Source organism: Myotis yumanensis, unplaced genomic scaffold (assembly GCF_028538775.1).
Source record: "Myotis yumanensis isolate MYYU_CA2020_CCGP unplaced genomic scaffold, mMyoYum1.0.hap1 SCAF_17, whole genome shotgun sequence".
Lineage (NCBI taxonomy): Eukaryota > Metazoa > Chordata > Mammalia > Chiroptera > Vespertilionidae > Myotis > Myotis yumanensis.
In genome coordinates, this window is record NW_027223768.1 from 42,400,739 (window position 1) to 42,421,855 (window position 21,117).

The window sequence follows — 21,117 nt, forward strand, 5'->3', positions numbered from 1 at the left end:
GAGTCGCCTGCGCTCAGCACCTGATGCTGCGCTCTCCGAGCCTCGCCTTCCTCGTCTGTACCAAGCGGGTGGTGAGATCTGGTGGGGTCAGACAGAGCGGGGTGCTCTGTGAGAAACGGGGCGCTCAGGGACGGATGGGGGCCTTCCTGGTAGGCATGGCAGCCACTTCTCTAGCCTTGGAAGGCTGCTTGCCGTTTAATGGTGATAACAGTGCTTGGTTGTAGGAACGCTGTGACACGTATGAGTTAATATGTGCCAACTACTTAGAGACATTTCATTTAATAAAAGTTAGGTACTGCCGAAACCGGTTTGGCTCGGTGGATAGAGCGTCGGCCTGCGGACTGAGGGGTCTCAGGTTCGATTCCGGTCAAGGGCATGTACCTGGGTTGCGGGCACATCCCCAGTGGGAGATGTGCAGGAGGCAGCTGATCGATGTTTCTCTCTCATCGATGTTTCTAACTCTCTATCTCTCTCCCTTCCTCTCTGTAAAAAATCAATAAAATATATTAAAAAAAAAAAAAAAAAAAAAAAAAAAAGTTAGGTATTATTCTTTTAAACTTTTTTATTGATTTCAAAGAGGAAGGGAGAGCAAGAGAGAGATAGAAACATCAATGATGAGAGAGAATTATTGGTTGCTGCCTCGTGCACCCCCTGCTCTGGGGATCGAGCCTGCAACCCAGGCATGTGCTCTGACGGGGAATTGAACCTTGACTTCCTGGTTCATAGGTCAACGCTCAACCACTGAGCCATGCCAGCTGGGCAGTATTATTTATTTTGTAATTATTTTCCCTCTGACACAGCCTAAAAAAAGATTGCAATTGGCTTCCAAAGTTGTGTAAGATATGACAGAAAAACAGAAGGAAAGGAAAGGAAAGGAAAGGAAAGGAAAGGAAAGGAAAGGAAAGGAAAGGAAAGGAAAGGAAAGGAAGAAAGGAAAGGAAAGGAAAGGAAAGGAAAGGAAAGGAAGGGAGGGAGGAAGGAAAGGGAGAGAGAGAGAGAGAGAGAGAGAGAGAGAGAGGAAGGAAAGAAGGAAAGAAGGAAGGAAGGAAGGAAGGGAGGAAGGGAGGGAGGAAGGAAGGAAGGAAAGATGGGTTAAGGCAGTGGTTCTCAACCTTCCTAATGCCACAACCCTTTAATACAGTTCCTCATGTTGTGGTGACCCCCAATTTCATTGTTACAAATTAAACATAATTAAAGCATAGTGATTAATCACAAAAACAATATGTAATTATATATGTGTTTTCCGATGGTCTTAGGCGACCCCTGTGAAAGGGTCGTTTGACCCCCAAAGGGGTCGAGACCCACAGGTTGAGAAAACTGGGTTAAGGGGAACAGAAAATAGGGACTATAATGAAGGAGCTTATTTCAGGTTAATATCCAACATACATTGCCTTTGGTTCTATATGCTTTGCTAGGGATGGGCCTCCAATTGGGCTCTGAGCTTCCCAGGAGCCAATTCAAAAGTAAAAGGTTCAGTTAGCCTGAATCACAATGGCCACAAGTACAAGTCGGCTTCTTATTCCTGTTTTTGTTGGGTTGGAGGAGCTGGCAGGAACCAGTGCCCCCCTGAGAAGAAATAGAGGAACCAGATGAATCACAGATGGTCTCTGAGGGCACCTAGTCATCGGTGAGGTCGGGAGGGCAGAGGTGCAGACTTGGGGGACAGACCCTCTGCGGCCACTTTAGCTGTTTGTCGGTTTGGGCAAGGGGTGGACTGCAGGCTCTGCACAGGCAGAGGGTCCGGGAGACAAAGTCCAGAGCTTCCCGAGACGGCCCCCCTGGAGGCAGCCTTTCTCACTCAGCACAGTTGCTGGGTGTGGAGACAGCAACGTAAACACTAGGGAGGCTGAGCTGAGGCTCTGACCAGGCAAAGATCAGAGTTCAGGACCCACCAGGGAGGGAGCTCCAGACAACACACGGGCATTTTAAAAAGCACCGACTGACTGACAATTCAGGCTCCGCCCGACGCAGGACCCAGAGTGAAGACTTTCTCCTCCGCCACGTGAGGCGGGCGCACCTACTTTACTGTCGGCCGGTCCGACTATGGGCTCACACCTTCTTAAGAGCGTCGAAGATCAAGCACATTTCTAAGAGAAGATCACCCCAGCTTTGCCGAGCCAATTTCTGCCCCCAGGCCAGGCATCTTAGTGGCTATAAACAAGGGAAATGTGCTCACATTTGTCCAAATACGTATAAGTCTCTTACTCCTGGCATTTCAAGGGGGAAATTCAGATCCATCCCCATAAGAGAAATTAGGGGTCAATTTTATCTAATCATGAAACACAACCGATAAGCGAAGATATATATGCATTAGTAGTTCCCAGCAAAGCTCTGTCACGACTGAGCAAATTCCTCAATAAGGAAAGCCGTAATGAAGCCTTAAATATTGGTCTCACCCCCTGAAAGCAAACAACTTGAAATCACAGCTTCCTCGTGGTGTGCTTACCCTGCCCCCATAGCCAGCTCCTGCACCAGGATGGACCTTTGCTTAAGTTCCCTTGTGCTTAGGACACACTGCACTGTTAGACCTCAAGTCCTGACTCTAGGGGGCGGGGGGCGGGGCCACAGCAGGGCCTGCAGGAGGCTGGGGGCGGGGCCACAGCAGAGAAGGAGGCTGGGGGCGGGGCCACAGCAGAGAAGGAGGCTGGGGGCGGGGCCACAGCAGAGAAGGAGGCTGGGGGCGGGGCCACAGCAGAGAAGGAGGCCGGGGGCGGGGCCACAGCAGGGCCTGCAGGACTTCCAGGTCCCCTCTGGCTAGCTGCCTCTGGGCTCAGTATCCCCACCGTTTATGTAAAGCGATGGTTCTCCCACAGGATCCTTCCCAGCTTCCTCTCCCCTTGTAAGGCCATGTCCCACATGGATAATTTGGATCCTTTTTTTGCAGAAGAACACAGAGAAGCGTGGGAGCTCCTTGACTTCCTTTTGCCTCTCCTACCCCCACCGTCACTGATGGGAGCAAGCACCAGGGAGGCGGAGGCGGAGGCGGTGTCATGAGCACAGACAGGGGCCCAGGTCATAAACTCTGGGAAGCAGGAGAAAGTCACAGACTTTTAAACAGCTCATCACCTTCTACTTAATGTCTCCCCACAAAACCTCACTGTTTGTAAAGTCAAACTTCTACTTAACTGTATATGTGTCCAAACCACCAAAGAGTCCTGGGCGGCTGCCCTGGGCTGTGTGGCTCAGTGGTTGGGCATGATTCCAGGCACCAAAGGTCACCAGTTCAGTTCCCTGTCAGAGCGCATACCCAGATTTCGGCTTCAGTCCCCCAGGTGGGGCGCATGCAGGAGGCAACCTATACATGTTTCTCTCTCACTGTTTCTCTCCCTCCCCTTCCTCTCTAAAAAAAAAAAAAAAAAAATCACAAATCACAAATCCAAAAGTGACAAATCCCAGCCCTCAATATCTGCGTGTGACTTTCCAAAGCCCATTGACCCCACTGTCTCATCTGGTTCCCTGTGAAGTGCAGAGTAGCTTATTCTGCCCATTTTATAGGTGAGCAAAGTGAGGCCCAGAGAGTCACCTGAAGTCGCAAAGCTGCATAGTGATGGGGCTGGAACTAGAACCGAGACCTCTCGCCTTCCATTGCCGTGGGGAGGTCCCAGGGCCTGTCTTCACGCCGCCGTTATCACACACCCTCCACGCTGTGTGGAATGCGCCTCAGCGACAAGAAGAACCAAGTTGGCAACAATGCGGACAGAGGGTGGAGGAGGCCGACTGCCTGTGGAAGTCTCAGAACGCCCTGCCCCAGCTCGGGGGACATGTGACCGCAGAGGGACCCGCAGCCTGACCCAGGGCAAGGCCACACACGCTGTTGCATTTCTGCTGATGCGAACGACCAGCGAGAGGAAGGAGGAAAACAGGCCCACTCACATTGTATCAAAAAGAACCAAAACACCTACAAATAGATTTAACCAAGGAGGTAAAAACTACAAAACAGGGATGAAAGACACTGAAGAAGACACAAAGAAATAGAAAGATATTCCATGCTCATGGAGTGGAAAAATCAATATTGTTCAAATATTTGCACTACCCACAGCAATCTGCAGAGTTAGTGCAGCGATATTTACAATAGCAACGAGATGGAAGCAATCTAAGTGCCCACCAATAGATGACTGGATTAAATAGCCGTGGTACCTTTACACGACGGAATACTGCAAGACCATAGGAAGGACGAAATCTAACAATTGGTGACAGCACGGATGGCCCTAGTGGGTATTATGCTAAATGAAAGAAGTCAGAGAAAGACAAATACCATCTGATTTCTCTTAAATGTGGAATCTAAAAACAACACCACAACACACTAAGCCCTTAGGAACAGAGAACCAATGGTCAGTTGCCAGAGGTGGAGGGTGTGAGGGATGGCTGAGGGGGTATAAATTTATTAAAAATTTAAAAAATAAAATAAAATGATCTAATTTTTAAAAATAATGGAACCTGCATCCTGGGAGGGAGAACATGGTGGAGTATCTTGTTATCACAGGTGAAGACAAAGCTGTTGACCAGAAAACTCCCATCACCTGCCGAGGATCCAAGAATCACGTGGCTCCTGCTTCAGGTGCCATGCCAGGTGCCTTTGCCTGGTGCCCCTCGCGACAGCCACCACCTTCGCTACCTGGGGCACCTCTGGGACGTGTTCTAGCTGTTGCTCTCCTTTCCCTGACCTCACCAGTTCCCTCGTCTCTCGCTCCCTCTCACCCTCCACCTCTCAGCAAGAAGCCCCTGGAGGCCGGGCTGGGAGCGCTGCCGCTGGCTCTGCAGGAGGCGTGAGCACAGAGGTCAGGAAGGTGCTGGCTGGAGGGTTGCAGCCCAGCTCTGCACCGAGCCCCGTGCGCCCCCGGAGTGAGCTGCCTTGTGTTCCGGGCCCAGTCCTCCCCTCGGACCTGGACTCAGCACGCCCTGCTCAGGAGGTGTGGGAGGAGCACGTTGCTAACACCTCCCAGTGGCTCCAGGAATGCACCAAGGGCTCATGGAATGCCAGGTGGTTCTCCTGGAACGGGGCATTCCCTTTTTTCTACTTGGCACAATCAAGGGCGCTGAAGGGGCAGATGTGTTTCCGTTGTTCAATGGAGAGATCCTTTCACTGGCAGGACGGACACTGGAGCCACCCGCAGGCAGACGAGGCCAATAGCACACACCGAGGAGCCACCCGCAGGCCGACCAGGCCAACAGCACACACCGAGGAGCCACCCGCAGCGTCCTGCACCACTCACTGGAGAGAAGTTCAACCGGGAGGTCTCTCCTTCCCAGGGCTCTGCTCAGGCCATATCAAGTCTACACACACAAGTGCATGCACACATGCGCACACGCGCACACACACACCTGTGAACATGCAAATGCACATCACACATGTACGCACACACACAAATACACATGCATGCGCTCACAAAACATACATACACATGCACACACATGTGCACACAACACACACCAATATTTCGTGTTCTTACACAGATCATTCCAGTCGAGACCTGTGTCTCTTTCCCGCTGACAGAGTTGTTAGCAACAGGGAAATGCTGCAGGGTTACGCTCCTGCTCCGCCGCAGCCAGACCTCGGACCGGCGGCTGCTCCTTCGCTTCAGCTGTACAGCCCTCCTGCCCCACCGTCTCGTGAGTGTGCCCAGCGGAAAGCACCCTGCCCTCTGTCACTCACAGTGGCTCTTCCTGGAGAGGAGAGGAGAGCAGGGACAACGACACAATGAGAAGAGCAGGCTTGTCTGTGTGGCAGGAGCCACCCAACCCCACTGGGCGGGAGCAGGACGGAGAGAACGGCGTCCACGCTCAGACCGGAGGCCCACACTGGCTCGGGCGGGACAGCCGCAGGGCGCTGGCTCTATCACGCCAGTAAGTCTGAGTTTAAGGTGCGTCGATGACACCTCCTGGTGGCACAAAGCCTATGGCATGGAAGTGGGATTTCTGCGAGGAGAAAGGGTGAGCATTCTCACAAGCGACTCTCATGCTACGCGAGGGCAACAGCATAAAATGCGCTCTGAGGGGCGGGAGGGAGGAGAGGAGGACGGGGTAGGTGGGGACGGCAGAGATTTGACTAGGGCGCTGAACACACAGCACAGTGTACAGGCGATGTGTCGTGGAGTTGTGCACCTGAAACCTGTGTGACTTTTTAACCAGTGTCACCCCTACCCTCTATAATAAAGAGGGAGTGTGCAAATTGACCCTCACTCCATCACACTGTCACAAGATGCCTGCGCCCACAGCGGAGGCGGGGTTCCCGTAACAAGCGATCAGCAGGGACCTGAGGCTGCTTGGTGCCAGGCTGCGGTGGGAGACCTCAGGCTGCGCCCCAAGCCCGGTCCAGCGGGGCTTGACAAGGGACCTCAGGCTGAGCCCCCCGCCCCAGCGCCAGGCCAGGGGACCTCAGGCCGTGTCCCCTGCCCTGGTGCTGGGTCGGGGGACCTGAGGGTGCACGGGGGGATTTGAGGCTGCGCCCCCTTCCCAGCACCGGGCCGGGGGACCTAAGGCTGTGCCCCCTGCCCGACAGGGCTTGAGGGGGTTGGGACAGGCCAGGTCTGGATCTCACTCAATAGGGGTGTGGCCGGCCGGGTCTGGGTCTCACATGATTTCGAGGTGCATGCGGATGAGCAGGGACTTGACTCTGGGTCCCGCAGCGTGCCCCAGACTCTGACAGGAGGAAGATTTTCATATACATTTTACTAATTTTCTTTCACCTCTGACACTTCTATTATAGAGAAAGGGCAAATAGCATTATTAAAATATTTCCTCTAATTAATCCCCTTTTAATGTGCATGAATTTTGTGCACCGGGCCACTAGTAAATTCAATAAAAAGGAAAGAAAATGAAAACGCTCTCAGGTCCTAGTGCAGATGGAGCAGAAGCCTCACTCTGCGCAGCTGGTGAACAGGCAAAGACATCTGGGAAAACTCCGTGGCAAAAATGGTCACGGGTGACCTAAAACCCAGAAATTCCACGGTTAGGTCCACACCCAAAAGAACTGAGCGCATCCCCCACAGAAGGCCTGCACGGCACGATCACAGGAGCGTTACTTACAACGGCCGAACCGGAAATGCCCTGTTCCACCACGTGGACCGGACACCTCCATACTCAACGCATGCAGCAAGACAGGCTCCACTGCACGAAACACGGCGAACATCACAGACACCTTCGGGCAGAAGAGCCAGGCACACGGGAGTGCTTCAGCATCACCGATGGCACTGACAGAAGGTGCACAGCCAGCAAAACTCACCCACTGCGAGGAGGTGCGCGGGCCACGGCACGGGGCTGGGCGGCTGCTTCCCCACCTGGGGTGAGCACCTAGCATGTTTGCTTTCCTAGGTTTACATCGGCGGCCAATGCGGACGCAGCCCCATCCTCTGCACCCCCGAGTGGTTTCCGTGCCCTGGCCCTCTGACCCTGGGCCGGGCCGCATGACAGGCTGGCCGAGGCGGTGCCACACTTTCCCGCGTCTGCTCTGGCCGCCAAGCCGTTTCCACTGCGACGCACCCACACCAGCTGCGGGGCACAGCCCGCAACCTGGTCCTCAGAGCCAGGCCACAGAGACGGGCAGTACCAGCTGGCTCCAGGTTCGTGGGGACCAAGAGGAGCTCAGAGAACGGTCCATCCAGGCCCGACTGTCACTCCCTGCTCAGGTGGCCAGGCAGCATCACCGTGGCAACAGGCAAGTGATACCATTGTCTATGTCAATGTCAAGTTTAAACATATGTAATAAAAACATGGGGGCTGAAAGACTCCTCCTGAAACGTGTATTTCTGAGCACGCCGCACGTGCAGGAAGAAGAACCTGCTGCAGAGCCGCAAGGAAAGCGCAGCCTGCGCCAGCCAGCGGCTCCTGTTCTATGGGCGCCGAGCACGTGGCTGCGGCCCCACCCCCTCTTTAATCGGTCTCCTCGTGCTTCTCTCCAGTGGGGAGTGGGTTCCCCTCTGCTCCTGCTGTGACACCCCCACTCCCCCACCCCGTTGCCTGCCCGTTGGGCCCGGCTGAGCGACGCTGTTACCTGGGTTGACCTGGGCTCGTGCAGAACTCAGGATGGGCAGCAGCAGGAGCAGCACCGAGGGCATCCTGGGGGCCGGGGCCATCTCAGAGGCAGCGAGGGACCTGCAGCGCGGCCCACGGGGGCACGGGAGAGAAGACAGCGGTGAGTGAGGCGTGCGGCGAGGGCACCGCGTGCTCGAGTCTCACACGTCCACAGCGTTGGTTTCTGTACTTAGAGCTTCAAACCGGAGACCCTGAGAGCTGAATGGACACATGTGAGACTTTTCACACTGTTAGTTCACACACGCATGGAACTGAAATGCTCACACCAGAGGCAGGAAACAAAGTTGCCCAAAGGTTAATACTTACCCGAATGGTGAGTGATGAGCAGTAAAACTTACACTTACAATATTGTCATAATTCTGATACAATGCCAACATTACACCAAGAAAAACACTCCGTGATGTTCATTGTCTGTCCTGACTCAGTGGCTCTGGGCGGTGCGTGGGAATTGTATGTTCCCCAGGATGACCCAGCGTGGGCAGCCGAGCCGAGGCATCAGCACGAGCTCACGTCCCCCTTAATGAAGTATCTGTATGCACGCGGGTAGCACGCGCACACACGCCTCTCGCTCTGTCAGCTGAGAGGGTTGAGAAGCAATGGCACCCCAAGAGCAATGCGCAAGCTCCCTGTGCAGACCTGTGTCTCACACCATCGCCCACGCAAGCAGCCGGGCGCCTTGGCCGGCGGGTCTGGACTGGGCAGGAGACGGACAGGACGAGCCTGGAGACGCTTCTGGTGAAGGAAGTTGAGGAAGTTACACCCACAAAAATTAGGGGCTGTGTCAAAGGCCCAGAATCTGAGGAAGGATTCCCGATGACGGAATATGGGACCATGTGCACAATGTGGACATCAGCCCTCCAGGCTCCTGCTGTCTCCTCAGCACCTGGCAACCCCCTCACGGTCTCCTCCCGTGAGCGTGCGGTCTCGGAGACATCAGCGGCAGCGTGCTGTGCTCGCTCTATGACTGGCTCACGTCCCGAGGTCCTCACGTCCACCCGTGGGCCTTGCCGACTGTCCTTTCTTTTTAAGGCGAAACAGTGTTCCACCGCGTGGACATACACCTTCCTCGCTCACTCACCCAGCTCCCGGAGGCCCTCGTTTCTGTTGTTGTGGATAAATACCCAGCAGAAGGATGGCGGGTCACATGGTGGTTTTATTGTTTTTATTTTTTAGGGTCTTCCTACTGCTTCCGTGGAGGCCATGGCCCAGCGAACTTCCAGAAGGGAGCCGGGGAGGCCGAGGGAAGGCCCGTCTCCTCAGCCAACGGCGCAGAGAAAGCCGCACCCGGCGCAGAGGGGCGGACCGCCCTGCTCCACGCCGACGCCACTCAGAACCGAAGCCGGACACTGTACCACTTTCGGAAGGAAGCAGGGAACAGCTCATGGCAGGGGTCCTGGCACTGACTTTGTAGACATCACAGCACAAGTACAGGCAACAAAAACAAACAAATGGGAGGCCCCCAGCAGACGGAAAAGCAACCTCTGAGAGGGGAGAAAGCGTTTGGAAACCGACATCTGATAAGAGATTAATTCCCAAAGTATGTGAAAAGCTTCCACAACTCAATCACCAAAAATAAAAACAAATAACCCGAGTAAAAAGGAGGCTAAGGATTAAAATAGACATTTCTCCAAAGAAGACACAGAAATGGCAAACAGATGCTCAACATCGCTAATCATCAGGAAATGCAAGTCAAAACCACAAGAAACCACCTCAGACCTGTCCGAATGGCTACTGTTTAAAATCTTATCTAATAAAGAGGGAATATGCAAATTGACCATAATGGTCAAGATGGCTGTGCCCAAGCAGAAGCCAAGTTCCCATAAGCCTTAACGAGCAATCAGCAGGGACCCGAGACTGCGCCCACGCCATCCCCCACCCCCGCTTGGTGGGGCTTGGCAGGGAACCTCAGGCCGTGCCCCCTGCCCCAGTGCCAGGCCGGGGGACCTGAGGGTGCGCTGGGGGACCTGAGGCTGTGCCCCCCCCCCCCTCGCCCAGCGGGGCTTGACAAGGGTGGGGACGGCCAGGTCTGAATCTCACCCAATGGGGGTGGGGCTGGCCGGATCTGGGTCTTGCACAATTTTGAGGCACTGCAGGTGTGCGGGGACTTGACTCTGGGTCCCGCAGCACGCCCCAGACTCCGACAGGAGGAAGATTTTCACATACATTCTACTAATTTTCTTTCATCTCTGACACTTCTATTATAGAGAAAGGGCAAATAGCAATATTAAAATATTTCCTCTAAGTAATCCCCTTTTAATGTGCACAAATTTCATGCACCAGGCCACTAGTATATAAATAAAAGACAGCACATATAGGCAAGGATGTGGAGAGAGAGGAACCCTTGAGCACTGTTGGTGCAATATTTTATAAATAAATAACAAAACTTGGGAAGATTTCTCTTAGTGAGCTCCCACCCCTGGGACATGGCCGGGGGACGGGGGGAGGAGGGCAGGGGGAGCAGGGCTTTGGGCACTGGGGGAACCACAGCCTGTCTGTCTCCAAACAGTTGGTGTCTGTGCTTCACGGCAGCAGTGAGTGCGTGTAACAGAGCGAGTGAGGTGACTGGCGACTGATAGTAGATGGATCACAGGAAGATAAAGTGACAGATGGATGGATTATAGCCGGTGACAGAGAGATGACAGACAGACTGTAGCTGGGTATTGGACAGATGGCTAGGCGGTGGATAGATGGGTGGTGATGGACGGTGGAGATTTAGAGGTACAGGGAAGAGCTTTCGAGGCGTAGCTGTGAGAGTACCTTCGTTTATCTGCAGAAGCAGCCCCGGGTCCACTCGGACACACCCGGGGAGCGGTGGGCAGGGGAGTGGATCCCGGGGGCCTTTGTCCTAACAGAAGGGGAGCCCCACACCCCTGGAGTCAGCCCCCGGGCACAGCGCTTTCTCCCCGAAGTCTGAATATGAACCGTCTTTTCCTCTGAAGCTGAACTAGGAAAGAGCCGAACCCCCACAGCCGGCCCTGGTCCTCGGGTGCCCAGCTCCCACGCAGCACATTTCACATTGCACTCAGAGCTCACACAAGCTCCCTCTGCTCCCCCCATCGGGGAGTCCCCCCGCGACGGACAATTCTCCACTTTCCCGAAGGACCAGGGCGGTGCCTTCAAAGAGCAAACCCTCCCAGGATCTGCAGGCAGAAGCGTGCCTAACCCAGGCTATCCTCCCACGGAGCAGGCGCCGGCATGGCAGCCGCTGGGCTCCTCAGATCTGAAAACCAGTCACCGACCCCCCGCAGGACCCTTCTCCCCAGCCTGTGATGAGGCCAGAGAGGAGGGGCCTGCCCTCCAGGACGGTCGCGTGGCCACAGTGGGGCCTCCACCCCCACGAACGGCCTCCCTGCAGGAAGGCGGGCCTCGAGCGGCCATGGGAAGGGCCCGGTAACAGACGGGTCAGGAGCCCCGTGCACCATGGTGACCAGGGCCTGGTCGGGGAACCGCCAGCTCAAGGGCCACACATTCTCACTCAGGCATCAGGCGTGGCTTTCCTTTCTGCTGAGTCATTTCCATTTCAGATTCAACAAAGGGGAAGAGGACCCGGGGGGGATTAACACTCAGCAAACAAGTGTGCAGATGTGGGCCTGGTTTTGGCAGGAGACAGCCCCCAAACACACACACGCACACACATGCACATACGTGCACACACATGTCCCATAGCTGCCCCAACATCCTCACGTTTTTTCCTCACTCTCCACATGTTTGAGGGGTCTCCTCACACCCTGCTCTCCCTGGAAGGCCCCTCACGGCTCAGAGGGGACGGAGCAGCCAGCCCCGGCCCTGCCTTGGTCAGAGGAGCACTGTGCTTCCCTCTGTCTCACTCTCTCATCTGTGAGATGCAGACAACTAGAGCTTGTCCGAGGTAGAGGGGGCAAGAGCTCCCAGTCTCCCGTCCCGCCGCCACCATCACCAAACACCCCTCCGGCCGTCGGCACAGACCACGCGGGTGACGTCCTCTGCCTGTCACACTGTCCACAGGAAGCACGGGGGCCACAGCTGGCGTCCTCTCTGGTGAGCGGGACACGGGTAGGGCAGGGGCAGCGGCCTTTTCCCAGCAGAGTGATCTGCTGGGTGCACTGAGTCCAGTGTCCCTGAGATGAGACCCAGACGCCCGGGAACCCAGCTGAGGCCCAGACAGCGTGGCCCTCAGGCTCCATGTGGTGGCGTGTGGCCCCCTAGGCGCCGGCCCTCAGGTCCATGTGGTGGCGTGTGGCCCCCTAGGCGCCGGCCCTCGGGTCCATGTGGTGGCGTGTGCCCCTAGGCATGGAGCACCTCGGTCCGCTCCTCCCTGGCGCCATGATCCACTGGCCCTGGTTCCAAACTGCGAGCTCAGCACCAGGCCACTGCCTGTCACGAAGACGGCCCTCCCACGGCCCAGGCCACCCTACACCACAACAATGAGCGCTCCATGGCCTCCATGTCACAGCACAAAGCCCGTGGCTGCCCGGCTCCTCGCACGGTCCACCCAGGCCCCAGAAGAGGAGAGGCCACGCTGGCCCTGCAGTAGCCCCTGGCGGCACTGGAGTGAGCGTCGCCGTGGCCACACGCTGCATCGGGAGTGAGCGTCGCCGTGGCCACACGCTGCATCGGGAGTGAGCGTCGCCGTGGCCACACGCTGCATCGGGAGTGAGCGTCGCCGTGGCCACAGCTGCATCGAGAGGGAATGTCACTGTGGCCACGTGCTGCATCGGGAGTGAGCGTCGCCGTGGCCACAGCTGCATCGAGAGGGAATGTCACTGTGGCCATGCATTGGGCCTGTCAGGGGAGGGCCAGGTCACTCCGGGACAGAGGCCCAGCTGCAGCGATTGGACTGGCAGAGAGGGTGGGCCCGCGCCCCAGGCTGCAGGAACCTGTCCTCACCCCTGGGACACAGACAGGCCGAGGAGTCCAGCCAAAGGCCTCATGAGAAGGAGGCCAGTCCCGGGCCCGGGAGGCATCCGCACTCAGATGGGACGGAGCCGTGGGACAGTCTCCCTCCGGCTTCCCCATGGCCGGCGAATCTTCAGGGCATCTGTCGCCCACAAGGCAACTGGAAGCAGCATCTGTGCTGTTCGGCTCCCCCTACAAGGCTCCTAGGCCTCACATTCTGAGATCGGCCCTGACTGTTTGGGGGCCTCCACAGACATCCCTGGAGTGTGGGCTCTGGGTGAAGGGGTCCCACAGATGAGAAGCATGTGCTGCCCCCACAAACCTAGCTCCCGCCCTCAGCACCCTGGACCCCGCAGATTGAGAGATGCCAGGAAGGCAGAGACATGACAATACTGTGGGTTTAACGGCAGCATGTGGACGACCCTTCCCCAGCTCTCAGTTCCTCCCCAATTACAGTGTCTGTCAGACATGTACACACGCACACACACGCACACACCCACATGCACATGCACGCACATGCACACACCCACACACACCCACACGCACACACCCATGTGCGCACGAGCACACACGCACACACATACACACACACACACACACAAGGACAAAGGCAGGAAGGTCTGAAGTCAGTGCGGGAGCCTCCTCGGCAGTAACTGTGGGGACGCCCACCTGGCGGCCGGACCATGGTAGACGGTGTCACACTCACAGGGACCCCAGCAGCTCCCAGCGGGTCGGGGGAGGTTGGGAGCATAGAGACGTGGGCCAGGCTGGGGCTGGGAGGAGGGACGCCTGGGACGCCTGGATCCCAGCCCCCGGGGCTGCTGGGACTCCCGCCCGTGCGCCCGAGCAGGAAGAGGAGCGGAGTCTGTGGTTGGCAGGTGCGCAGACCCTGCTCCCTCCGCGGCCGCCGCCTCGGTCTCAGGACCTCAAGCGGACTGTGGCTGTGGGGCCGTCCGCCACACGGGCTGGTGGTCAGAACCACGCCTTTTCCACCTGGGCCCTTCCGCGCTCACACCACCACCCCCCACGGGACCGAGCAAGCAATCTCACCCGGCCCCCAGCTCCTCACCGTGTCAATCACCTTCTACCATGACTGGAAGCTAGTTTTTTCATACGACTCAATCTTGTTCCGTTTTTACCCACTTGCATGGTGCCGGCTGTATTAGCACAAACACTGCGACCAGGGACTGAGCCGGACGCCGCTGCAGCGGCCACGGCACCCAGCGTGACGCGGTACCTGTTGGGACCACCTTCGCAGGCACCCCGAAGCCCCGCTTCCCGGCTCCCTCCCTCAGGCCTCGTTCGTCTCTTCCCCTAAACACATGCCCGCTTTCCAAAGGAGCGAAGGCTGCACACACGCGGCAGCCGGCAGCCACTGACTTTCCGCACGCCAGCAACGCGCCCGGTGGCAAAGAGGAAAAGACGTGTGCACACGAGAACACACACATATGTGCACAGTGCGCGCACACCACACTCACATGGGCACACCCAAACATGCACATGCATGCACACTCGATGCACGCACACGTGCGCACATGATACATGCACACGTGCACACTCAATGCACGCACACACTATGGATCTCTGCCCGCTGAGTGGCTCGGTGGAAACAGCCTGTGCACAGCTGCTCCTCTGAGGGTGACCGTGCACCGCCCGACACCGCCCGCTGCAGAGCCCGCAGGGCCCTGCCCTCCCACCACGAGCAGCAGCGTCCTCTGACTAAAACCCACAGCAGAGAACAGAGTGGGTCGTGAGTGAGAGGACGGGAGGCAGGAGGCTGACAGGTTAAGAGGCAGCATTTAAACTGCATGTCAATGCAGCTACTTTGCAGCCCCATAAACTACACACTCTGAGACCAGCAGTCCCAGGCGTGGGTGTGGGGGCTGGGCTGGGGCCGCACGTGAATCGCGCGGTGGACACGGCCACACACCTGGGACCATGGGCTCCATGTGCGGTGGGCCTCGTGGGCTCGCTGGTTCCATGAGGCTCCCTGCTGGAGGGAAGAGGGGCTGAGGTGATGGGAGAGGCAGACAGTCCCCAAGGAAAGGGAAGGACTCACCCACCAGGAGGAAGGGAGGCCACGACCCAAAGGAGCTTCTAGGCAGTGCGAGCCCAGGGATGTCAGTGAGGCCGGAGGCGGGCTGGGGGCGGAACGCAACGGGCGCCCGCGACTTCCCCAGACGGCTCGCTGACACAGAGCGGCCACGCCGCCTTGGTGCTGTGCACGTGCCGTCTGGCCGGACTCGGTGGCCGCGTGGCAGGTGAGGACACCGCTCTCTCTGCAGCTACACTGCTCAGGGCGGCGCTCAGCTCCCGCGGACGTCAGAGCTGGAGGACAAAACTGATCGCCTCCCCAAAACACTGCGGCCACCATGTGCCGCTGTAAGAACAAAGCCGTCTCCTGGGCCAGGCATGAAGCCCGCTGTCAGGTGTCTGCCTCCGTCCAGGGAGGCTGCCTTTGTGTCTGTGTCCCTCCAGGTCCTGACCCCCAGCCCTGAGCCTGCCTCGGCGTCCGTCCTGAGACGAGCAGGAGCAGGAGCTGATGCTGTCCAGCGTGTGTCCCATCTCATTTCCTGGCAAATGCGTGGGAGACAGAACCCAGGAGGAACCATGGCCTCAGGCCCGCCACCCAGCTCCCTCCCCTGTCTCACACCGCAGTGCGAGGCGAGGACGCCGTCCTGCCCCGACAGTGCCCGACGGGACCGGACCATGGCCTCCGGCTGAGCCCTCGGAGCTGCATTTTCTCAGGAACACGCCTTCCAACGGCTGTCACACACCCGACCCAGCGTGAGTCCTGGGCTCCCAGTGCTCCTAACACTTTGGAGAGAATGTATATTAACCCACGTGGTACACATGTTCACTGTACATTCAATAAGGGACTGCCCGGCCCACACGGCTCAGCCTCTGGGTCCCAGCCAGAAGTGCCAGGAGGACGACCGAGGGCTCAGAGTCTCCATATCATCCCGGAGCCCCAGGTCCCAGCTGCCCGGGGACAAACGGCCCCCCAGGCGTGAGCCTCCAGGACGCGCTGGAGTGGCTGCGTGATGCCAGCACCTGGGTCCCTGGAGAGGACCGTGGCACAGACATGAGTGTCCAGGTGGATCTAGGCCAAGGGTCTGCCACAGCGAGAGGCACCGGGGCTCACACTCCCCACAGTGGCAGGAGTTGTGTCCTCAGCAGCCAGGACGCCACGGCTGAGACCCAGTGAGGGCTGAGCTGAGCTGCAAACAGAAAGCTGTGCCGCAGGTGAGAGTCCGCAGGGCCAGCATCGAGAACCTCGTGAGCGGCTCAGAGCAAGGCCACGGTCCCCCATGGGGGGCCCCACCTCTGCGGCCGTGCAGTCCCGGGGCCGCCGCGGGAGCAGCAGTGCTGCCGGAGACGGCTGGGCTTGTCGGCGGCGTGACACCAAGTGCAGGAGCCCAGACACCCGTTAGGGGAGAGGTCTTCCTGAGTGTCCGCTGCGCGTTCGCAGAGGCAAACATCTCGGCATCGCTGTCTGAGGACCTCACTGTGGAACTGGCTCTCGCCCTCCTGTGCGCCCGCTAGAAAACCAAACCTGGGCTTCCACGTGGGCAGAATTGGTGGGAATAGTAAGTGACTCACGTGGAAAGGAAATAAATGGCCTCACGGGAGTTAGTTCTGCTTTTGTTTTCTGCTCTGAGTGAGCCCAACAGACACGGGGCGCGGAGCGACAGTGCCAACCCCGCCACGCTTGGTGGGAATGGTCACGTCGCCACAGTCCTCCAGCCAGTCTCATGGCCGATGCGCCTCCAAGTGGGCAGGCCCACGTGAGAGCCACCTGGCCATTCCCCACAGAAGCCTGGGTTCGGCACAGGACGTCCACGCGAGGACGGGCGGCATGTCCAGACTCTGTGCGGAACCAGGCGTAGGGCTGGGGCTCAGCACCCAGCTGCTGGGAGGCGGTTCCTAGTTCTCCCCGACACTGTGTCCGCCCCCAACCTTCTGAGAGGAACGCTCCCGCCAGGGGCCCTGTCCACGAATTCTATGAGGTTCAGCCAACCAACGGGCAGGGCGGAGGTGCTTCTGCCCCAGAGGCAGGTCCAAAGGCTGTGTGCCCACCCACCTCCCACCAGACGGAGACGGGGCAGCGAGTGAGGAGAGGGCACAGGGGCTGCTGGGGACCAGCCCAATGGGCATGGAGAGGTGGCAGCTAATCAGGGCCTCCGGTCCAGAAGTCAGGACACGCAGGCAGGGCAGGCAGCTGCAGGCTCTGGAGGGGTGGGGGGGAGAAGGGGGAGAAGGAAGGAGGGGGAGGGGGAGCAGGAGGGGGAGGGGGGAGGCCTCCCTGAAAGCGGTGGTTTGGGCCCCAACCCGGAGGGTGGGCCTGGGAAGGTAGGTACTTGCCTGGCGCCCAGCGGGTGCCCAGCAAATGGCCCCGATCAGTGTCTTTCCAAACCCACCCTGCGTGGCCATGGAGGCCGGGATGCAGGCCAGTGTCTCTGCTTGGCCCTGAGCCCCTGAAACGGGCCCCGGAGAAGGAAACCAAAGGGAAGGAGTCCCAGCCAAACAACACGCCCGCGGCCCGCGGAGCCCGGCCAGGAGGGGCCGCGGGAAGGTGGCGGCTGCTTCCTCTCTGTGCCTCGGGCTCCCAGGTTCCCCAGGAGGGAGCTCCGCTCCGAGCACTCACCCCACCCACACCAGACACCTTTCATGGACCCCACTCGGTGACCGAGGTTCCGGTCCCCACAGGCCCGACGCACACAGTCGTGCCGTCCATGTCCCGTCCCTAACCCAGCCTGCCCGCGGTGGCCTGTCTCCAGCGCCATCCTTCAGGTCTTTCCTGCCCCCAGCTCCCCGGTGGGCATGTCGGCCACAGGGCTGATCCTGTCTCCCGGGACCCCCTCGCCACACTGTGTGCCCTGGGCCTGCGCCGTCGGAACGGCCTGCCATCTGGGAGTGACTGCGGCAGTGAGTGCAGGACCCACTCCAGAAATCCCACCGACCACCGGCAGCTCGCAGCCAGCCTGGTGCCTTGGCTGGTTTGGCTCAATGGAGAGAGCGTCAGCACATCCACGTGGATTCACGTGCGCTGTCGATTCAGCTACGTGCCCATGCGGGCTGACGTGTCCCTCGCCGTGTCTGAGCAGGGACACCTTGCCACTGGCCCCGGAGCCACGGGCCCACCCCCAGGGCAGCTGACACCAGCTGAGACACGCAGGAACCCCAGTCACAACAGAGCGGGCAGGTGTCGGCAGGACATTGTGAGGAGACCCCGGGGCTGGGACTCCATCCCCAGGGACAGCAAAGGCACAGGTGCCAACCCACTGACGAGAGCGAAGAAGCCAGTTCCCCTGCCGGCACCCACCGGCACCACAGCGGGCGGGGCAGGGCCAAGGGCACGCTTCGTCACCTCCCTGCCGTGGCTTTCCTGGGCCTTCTCCAGCCAGGGTCCTGGGGCCACAGTGGCTCAACCAGGACAGCTTTCGAACGACTGAGGCCGGCCGCACCCTGGACGCCCTCCTGTGCGAGTCACAGCAGAGCCTTTCTGACGGATGGCTCCATTCTCAGACCCCACACACAGTTCAAATTGTGATAGAAATGGGGCATAAATGCTTTCCCACGAACAGATTGAAATCAAGGAATGCGCAGGTGTTATGGTGCCAACGCAGCCTTGGTTCCGAGCGCCAATTTCAGGGCAGGTGCTGCCGGTTCCCATCTCGCGGAACCCCGGTCCCCCGAGAGAGACATCAGCCTTGGAGCCTCAGCTGCCGCCTCAGTCACACGGTCACGCTCACAGGCCTGACGCGGTCGGGCAGAGGAAGGCCGAGGCGCCTGCCCGCAGACCACACTCTGGCTCTCACTGGAGAAACATGTGTGTCCACACGTGTCACTGACCCCAGCTCCGCGTTCCCAGCTACTCGGCACACGTCCAAAGCGAAGGGCCTTTAACGGCCTCCCTCCACGCGCACCACACCGACGCCTGGGAGCCAGTCCTCAGACTTTCCAGAGTCAGCAGGGAGCTCCCCTGTCAGAAGCCGTGCAGGCGGACCAATGCTCCCTCCACTGCGGACGTAGCTTCTCCGTACCCCTAAGAACGGCCCCCGTCACCCCCCAATGCTTGGAATGTGCACCCTAAATACTCATCATTCACTGTGGGGTCAGGTATGTAACTGAATAGGACCAGCGTAGATAGATAATAGATAGACCGATCAATAGATGATAGTGATAGAATGATAGATAGATAGGTGGATAGAAGATAGCAGGCAATTAGCTGGCCATACACAAACACGAAGCACACACTCCATGAATCTAGACTTGCCTCACCTCCTCACCCTTTCACAAGCCATAAGGGAACCAAAAGCCAGACGGTAGTTCTTCTCCCCGTGCGTCCCTGGGCACCGATGCGCCCGCTCTCCTCCAGGCCGGAGCCGGGTCTGCAGGGTGAGAGAAGCTCGCTGCGGGGCCGCCTGCTCCTGAGCAGGGCTCCGTGGCAGCGCTGCCAGCCCCACGGCCGCCCCGAGAGGCCCTCCCCCCAAGCTTGCAAGGACGCGGTGCTTTTCTCTGAGAGGTGGGGCCCGGCAGAGAGTTTGAAAGTCCATTTGCGCTCACTGTAGCATCCACACAACGAACGCCTCCATCGCTAATTACAGAGCTGACAGGGCGTGAGAGGCTGAACGAGAGGACGTGCGTGACGGTGACACTGCCGCGGAGCCAGTGGGGTCCGGGCACTCTGCGCCCGGAACTCCCGCACAAGCGTCCGGCGACGAGCCCGGCTCAGGGGTGTCCGAGTCTCTGACAGGCTCCGTCTCAGGGGGACAGACTCCCTGGGGCCGGTCAGCGCAGCCACCGGGCGAAGGACTCGCGGTCAGTGTGGGGCAGGCTGCTCCCCAGAGAGCTTGGGAATTGATCTTTGCTGTCACACAATAGGGAGGGACTTGCCTATTTAAGTCTTTTTCACTTAGAAGCATCATCAAAACACGAAGTCAATTAATTAAGAAGCAGAGTGTACAGGAATCTGTGTGTCATAACACACGTACGATAACATGCACACAGATAACATGGATCCCTACAGTGTGGGGCGTGGGAAGGATACTATGGCATGTACCCCGCGGCGCATGTGGGTTCAGCACTGGTCTGTGGGCGGCTTTGCAAACACAACCAGAAGCAACCAGAATGGGAACCTGGGAGCCAGTCCCGGTGAGGAGGCCGACGTGGACACCAAACTCCCGGTGAGGGTCTGACGCGAGGACACGGGCTGGAGGCGAGCCTCGCGGACAGGCCAGAAGGACCGTGACACGCGGTAAGAAAACGTGGCCAACACCCACCGGGAGCCTCGGGGACTCTGCCTGCCTCTGCCCGGCTGTCGCCTCTGCCTCCACAGCCTGGCCTGGCCGAGCCTGCCTCGCCCAGCTCTCTCCTCGCCTGGCCCGCGGCCCCTGGATGACACCCGCCCGTGGAAATGCTCGGGTTTCCTGTGGGAGAACTCGGTGCTTTCTTACGTTCTCCTCTCCCTCTCCTGTCTCAGGTCATCTCATCTCAATTCTTTTCGTTCAAATCCCTAGTTATCATGCCTCCCCCACTGCCCGCCGCAGTCCCTCCCCTGCCCTCTGTGCACTGCCAGGCCCACCTGTGTGTGTCACCACGCCCACCCCCACCCCCGCCCCCGCCGCTTACTGGACACCTGTCCCCTGCACTCACCCCTCCTCTCCGAGCCAGCAGCGCCGTCCCCCTTCGCCTGGGCTCTCAGCCCTGCCCCCCTTGCTGGTGACCAGGGCAGGGCATCGGCCACTCTGTACAGTGTTTTTTCTCCTGCAGGAGACGTGTGTCCGTCTCCCGGGTGGGGAGCCCGGAGCGCCTACACAGCCTTGTGTCGCAGAGCCTCCGGGCACGCGTGAGCCAAGGAATACACGTAAAGGGATCCATCCCGTGCCTGGCATGTGTCACATGAACCCCAAAGCAACTCCACTCTATTTCCCTACATATTTCCTTAGGCGCTTAAATCATGACGGGTCCGCCCGTCTCGACAGCCATATTCCTACAAATCCACGAGGTTTCTGCTGCACCCAGGGTACCCCTCACCATCTAGCAGTGCTGGGGTGAACTGGGTCCCCCTGAAGATTTGTTGAGCAATGAATGACCCATCATCGGCTCTGACCACAACCACAGACCCGAGTTCACACTGCCCTCGGGAGCACCTGTCCTCTATCACTCATCCTTCCCAGCACCGACGTCCACCCTGCGTTTAGCACC

General features: G+C 58.6%; 1 protein-coding gene across 3 annotated transcripts in view; it reads right to left on the minus strand.

Annotated features, from left to right (window-relative positions):
- DDR2 (discoidin domain receptor tyrosine kinase 2) overlaps positions 1-21,117 on the minus strand; it is a 64,927-nt gene that overhangs the window by 33,230 nt on the left and 10,580 nt on the right. Inside the window, exon 2 of one of the 3 annotated variants that reach the window (XM_070397432.1) lies at positions 7,991-8,091. In XM_070397432.1, coding sequence (XP_070253533.1) covers positions 7,991-8,072 — 82 coding nt within the window. In that variant the 5' untranslated portion in view covers positions 8,073-8,091. Of the gene's footprint in view, positions 1-5,450; positions 5,605-7,026; positions 7,080-7,990; positions 8,092-21,117 lie in introns of those variants that run through there. The other 2 variants (XM_070397433.1, XM_070397434.1) reach the window with 2 other exon arrangements.